The 5,000-nt window shown below is 56.8% G+C and overlaps 1 protein-coding gene across 1 annotated transcript in view; it reads right to left on the reverse strand.

Annotated features, from left to right (window-relative positions):
* Positions 1 to 5,000, reverse strand: part of bahcc1a (BAH domain and coiled-coil containing 1a) — a 67,894-nt gene that overhangs the window by 23,574 nt on the left and 39,320 nt on the right. The window contains exons 4-9 of the mRNA XM_083676628.1: positions 4,125 to 4,250; positions 2,622 to 3,901; positions 1,415 to 2,447; positions 915 to 1,026; positions 592 to 797; positions 258 to 416 (exon numbers count right to left, since the gene is read on the reverse strand). Coding sequence (XP_083532754.1) covers positions 258 to 416; positions 592 to 797; positions 915 to 1,026; positions 1,415 to 2,447; positions 2,622 to 3,901; positions 4,125 to 4,250 — 2,916 coding nt within the window. The remainder of the gene's footprint in view (positions 1 to 257; positions 417 to 591; positions 798 to 914; positions 1,027 to 1,414; positions 2,448 to 2,621; positions 3,902 to 4,124; positions 4,251 to 5,000) is intronic.

The following is a 5,000-nucleotide window of genomic DNA, read 5'->3' on the forward strand; positions in this document are numbered from 1 at the left end:
CAGAGGAAGAGAGAAAAACCATTAAGAGAAAGCTCATCAGCTTCATAGGCCTATACTGAGGCACCCAACTGAGCCGTTTTAATGTTACCCCAATATGAACAACACCCAACCCATGTAGTTTCAAATGAAATAATTGCCCTAATAAAACCAGTCTATGGGAGGTAAAAGACAACAGTGAGGAGATGAAGTGACTCAGGGTGTTTGCATGGTAGGTTGAGGGTAGGGGGTAAGGACAGGGGGGGGGGGGGGGGGCATACCCAGGTGATGAGTGGCTGGGTGGGAAGCAGGCTCTGAGGGCAGTACCACCAGCTGGGCAGAAGGGTCCTGGGGCATGGGCAGAACAGGCTGCAGAGGGCCTTGCATGGCTGCAGAAAAACCAGGGGGCAGATTCTGGTGCAGGGATGTGTGTCCGATCCCTGCGAAAAAAATACATTTGAGCATTTCTAAACCATTAGAACTCTCCTGTAACATATAGTAAGACAATACTGCAAAAGCATAATGCAACATTGTGATAATGATATAGAAGATATCTATCCTGATATATATGTGTGTGTCATGTTATCGCTTCTATGCACTCATGACATCGCTCACCATAAGAGTGGCCTGTCATCCATATGGAGGGGCTTCCAGTTCTTGGCATCCAATGGTGATGGGCAGAATGGGTGTGTGCAGAAGGGTCTCCTAATTGGCCAGATTGTAGGGAAGTCCCGCCTGGCACCATGAGATGAGAGGTGAGGTCCCCATGACAACTGTTGGAGGGATGTATCCTTGCAAACTCCACCCTGTCCTTATTGTCCCTGATATCAGAACAAAGGGACCAATCAGGAAAGATGTGCAACAAAGAAGGTCAATTGAGGAGGCAGATGAACTTCTTAGAAGTATGATATTGTGTAGGAACTATAGAAGGGTCTCACCTGTAGGTCTCTCTGTCTCTGTCTAGGCAGGTAAGACCCATCTGTTCTCCACTCATCCTCTTCCTCTCCTCCTCTCCGGCGGGGTCCGAGGGATATATGGAGCGAGGTGGGCCTGAGAGATAAACATTAGCTTAGTGGCTAGCCTTTAGCATCTTACCCCTGGTGAGTCCTAATTCTCCTCACCTCCGAGTCACACTTGACTTGCCTGCCCCTCGCCTGTGCTACAGTCTTATTCCCCAACACCACCTACATGTCTCTCCCAAAACCATTCACACTACAGCACTACTGAGGCTTAATCAAGTACTCCCAGTGCAAGGCTGTTTTAACTGTTTAGACAAATAAAGCTGGTTCTACTTTAGGCCTTGGCAAAGCCTGTTGTTTATTTTTCATCAGCGAGGTCTTCTAGAGGTCGTAGATAAACAAGCTGTGCTCAGTCCCCTGTTCCTCTGTTTATTTAAGCAGCGCCTCAAAGGGCTCCGAGGTCCCCCCACCCCCCTTACCTTTCATGGAGGGATGCACCCTCCCCTGTCTGCTGCTGGGGTGGCCGTCCACTGGCCGACAGGGCGGCTCCCTCTGCCTCGCCACGGCTACCGCGATGCCCACGGGAGGCTGGCGCACCTCTCCCTCCCCGTGTCCCGCCTCCCCCATCTCCCGGCCCCTCCCCCCGCAATCCGAGCGCTCGCCATCATTGGCGGGGCCCTTCCTGGTGGGCAGGGCCTGTTTGCTGCCCTGCAGGACGCAGCTGCCTCCAGCTCCTGCTCCTCCGCCTGCGTTGGATTTGAGGCTCCCCAGGCCCCCGAAGGGGCTCTTCTGGGAGAGGAGCAGAGGCTGCTGCTGGTTGCTGTACTTCAAGAGGCTCTTCATGGCGCTGCTCTCCCCCTGTGACGGGCCCTGGGGCTCCTGCTGGCTGGGGGCTGGAGGAGGGGGAGGTGGGGGAGGAGGAGGAGGAGCAGGGAGGCCCATGCCTGGTTGTTGCTGGGAGTGTTGCCTGCCGCTAGTGCTGCCTCCTCTACTGAGGGACTCCATGTAGGCCTTGCGCTGTTGCTGCTCCTCCTCTGGGTGAACGTGGTGGGGGGGTCTCATGGCCCACGGGGGCACTGGGGGCTGCTGGGGATGATGCCCGCTGTTGCTGTAGGCATACTGTGGCATCTCCAGTTTCCTCTTAAGGTCCTGACTGGTGTTGCCCTGGTTGATCTCTGCTGGGGGGGCGTCCGGGCCGGGCCTGCCATGCTGCTGGTGGCGGATCCTGGCCACCTTCTGTCCGTCTCTCTGTAAGGAGCAGCTCCCTCCTGCCCCAGACCCAGGCCCACCTCCCCCATGCTGAGACATGCCTTTCCCCCCCAGGGGAGAGGCATTGGGCGGGGGACCAGGGTGGGAACAGTCTCTGTAGGGTGAGGTGTTCACTGAGTGGGGGACGGAGTGGCCTGCCTTGGCCCCCTGTGGCAGCGATGGCCTGAACACGTCTGTGTCCACGCTGCTGTTGACACACTCTACACTGCGGGAGCGGACTGCCTGGTGCTGCTGGGGCTGGGGCTGGGGTTGGGGCTGGGGGTGGGGTTGCTGTTGGGGCTGGGGCTGGGGCTGGGGCTGGGGCTGGGGCTGGGGCTGGGGCTGGGGCTGGGGCTGAGGCTGAGGCTGAGGATGGGGCTGGGACTGGGGCTGGGGCTGGGGCTGGGGCTGAGGGTGGGGTTGCTGTTGGGGCTGGGGGTGGGGTTGCTGGGGTTGTTGTTGGGGCTGGGGCTGTTGTTGGAGTTGGTGATGGTGATTCTGCATCCAGTCTGGAGCCTTCTCAGCCTTTCTGTACGGGTGCTGCTGTTGTTGGGGGGGCTGCTGCTGCTGCTGCTGCTGTTGTTGTTGTTGTTGTTGTTGTTGTTTCCTGTGCCAGTTACTACTGGGGTGCCCCCCACCACCCCCGCTCTTCTCCATGGCCTTGTCCTTGGCACTGCCACCCCCACTGCCCACCCCTTGGCAGTCGGGGTTGCCCAGTTGGAATGGGCCACTGGACTTGTCCCCCGGGTGGCCTACAGATGGTACAAATGTTGGCCCGGTCACCTTAGGGTCTCTCCCTCCACTGGCCGGCCCTCTATCGTGCGGGGAGGGGTTGGCAATGGGGGCAGAGGGGGGCGGGTAGAAGAAGTCTGGGTGATGGTGTGTGTGGTGGGTGTGGTGGGGATGGTGTGGGTGGCTGGGGTGGAGCTGTAGACAGTGGAAGCCCCCAGGGTGGGGGTGTGGGTGGGGGTGGGCGTGAGGGTGGGCCCCCCCAGCTGCAGAGCCCATGTGTAGGGTTGGGGCTACAGAATAGGGCAGAGAATGGTGGAGCGCCTGGCCCCTCTCCAGACAATCTGAAGGCTGCTCGCTGATCCTCATCTCCCCACTCACCCCCTCCTTGGTGCAGCGGCCGTTCCCACTCGCCACCATATGTCTGGCCTGGCTGCTCCCCCCACCCACCATAGCCCCCCTTCCCACCACCTCCCCTCCACAGCTGGACATGGAGGCCTTGGTGTTGGCCCCTGAGTCCCCGTTCTGCATCTTGCCGTTGAGCAGGCAGGCGCTGAGGGGCTTGCCCATGGCCTGTTGGTGCTCTTTGTACTCCATGGCCAGGGCTGCCTTGTGCCTCTCCAGGGCCCTACTGTTGACCTCCTCCAGGGAGACAGCGTGCTGGGGGTACTGGGAATGCTGTTGGTGGTGGTGAGGATGGGGGTGGGGGTGGTGGTGGTGTGTGGGCTGGGGCTGGTGGCTGTGGTGCTGTCGTTCCTTGGCCTCCTGTTTGCTGCTGGACCTTTCCTTGTCCTTGGTGCTGGGGACCACCCCCCTCTCTACAGCCCCCTCTTTCAGACCCTTGTGTAGGCTGGTCCCACCCCCTGGGTCCCTGTCCCTGCTGCAGGACCCCTGAGGGTGACCTGGCCCCGCCCTGGAGATGGGCGGCAGACCGTGGTTGGCTGAGATGAGAGGAGGCTGGGACGGAAGGCTTCTTAGATAGAAGTTCTCTGGAAGATAGCAAAGCAGGACAGGCTCATAAAAAGACGTGCATTAGCCAAGGGGGAAAGAAATTGTGATGACAGGATTCAATTATTTCACTTTCAAGATAGTATCCTTACGGGCATCCACATATCAATATCCAAAATCAAATTACATCATACTTTGTTATATAAACTGGATTTAAATGTCTTATTTCTGTCTGATTGAATTTTAATTCATTTTTAGACTCACCTTTTTGGGTGTCATAGAAACGGTGCTGCCCGTAGAGGACTCCGCTGTTGGCATGGTGATCCAAGTGGCTCATGGGAAGGAAGGTATGAGCTAGACTCCCTGAGAATCGAGGATACCCTGGGGCTGCTGAGATGGCGAGAGAGAGAGGGAGAGAGAGGGAGAGAGAGAGAGAGAGAGAGAGAGAGGGAGAGAGAGGGAGAGAGAGGGAGGGAGAGAGAGGGAGAGAGAGAGAGAGAGGGAGAGAGAGGGAGAGAGCGGGTGAGAGAGAGAGAGAGAGAGGGAGAGAGAGAGAGAGAGAGAGAGAGAGAGAGAGAGGGAGAGAGAGGGAGAGAGAGAGAGAGAGGGAGAGAGCGGGAGAGAGAGGAAGAGGACTGATAAGACAAGACAGCAGCCACTGAGTTGCATTTCGCCTGGTCGTCACGACTCTGGAAACTATATAATCCTTCAGGTCCAATGCAGCTGGTGTTGTATATACACGAATAACTACAGGCTTGGCTTGTCATATTTGCCATTCCTACTTGGGTTTAGAATGCAAACAATAGAAGACAAGCTCGGTCTTGGGAATTGCTGTAATGGATCAAATTTGTCCTCCAAACATATGGTTCTCTCAGAGCTGAACTGGCTAGCTGCTCCTCCCTCTCTGAGGGAGCGATAACAGCAAAGTTTGAGGCCTATATTTACAATATGGCTGGAGGGACGCTGGCTGGTGCCCTTGACTGCCCTACTTGAGGGGTCAAAGGTCAATTCGACGAGGGACCTTTAAGCCACTGCACCTGGGTCTGTGACAACAAGTCCATCTGGTGGAAATTTAAACCAAAACCAAACACATCTCAGTCTGCAGGATGAGATTTCAAACACAAAGGACTTTGGAGGTGG

The sequence above is a fragment of the Argentina silus genome, assembly GCF_951799395.1.
Source record: "Argentina silus genome assembly, chromosome: 9".
Lineage (NCBI taxonomy): Eukaryota > Metazoa > Chordata > Actinopteri > Argentiniformes > Argentinidae > Argentina > Argentina silus.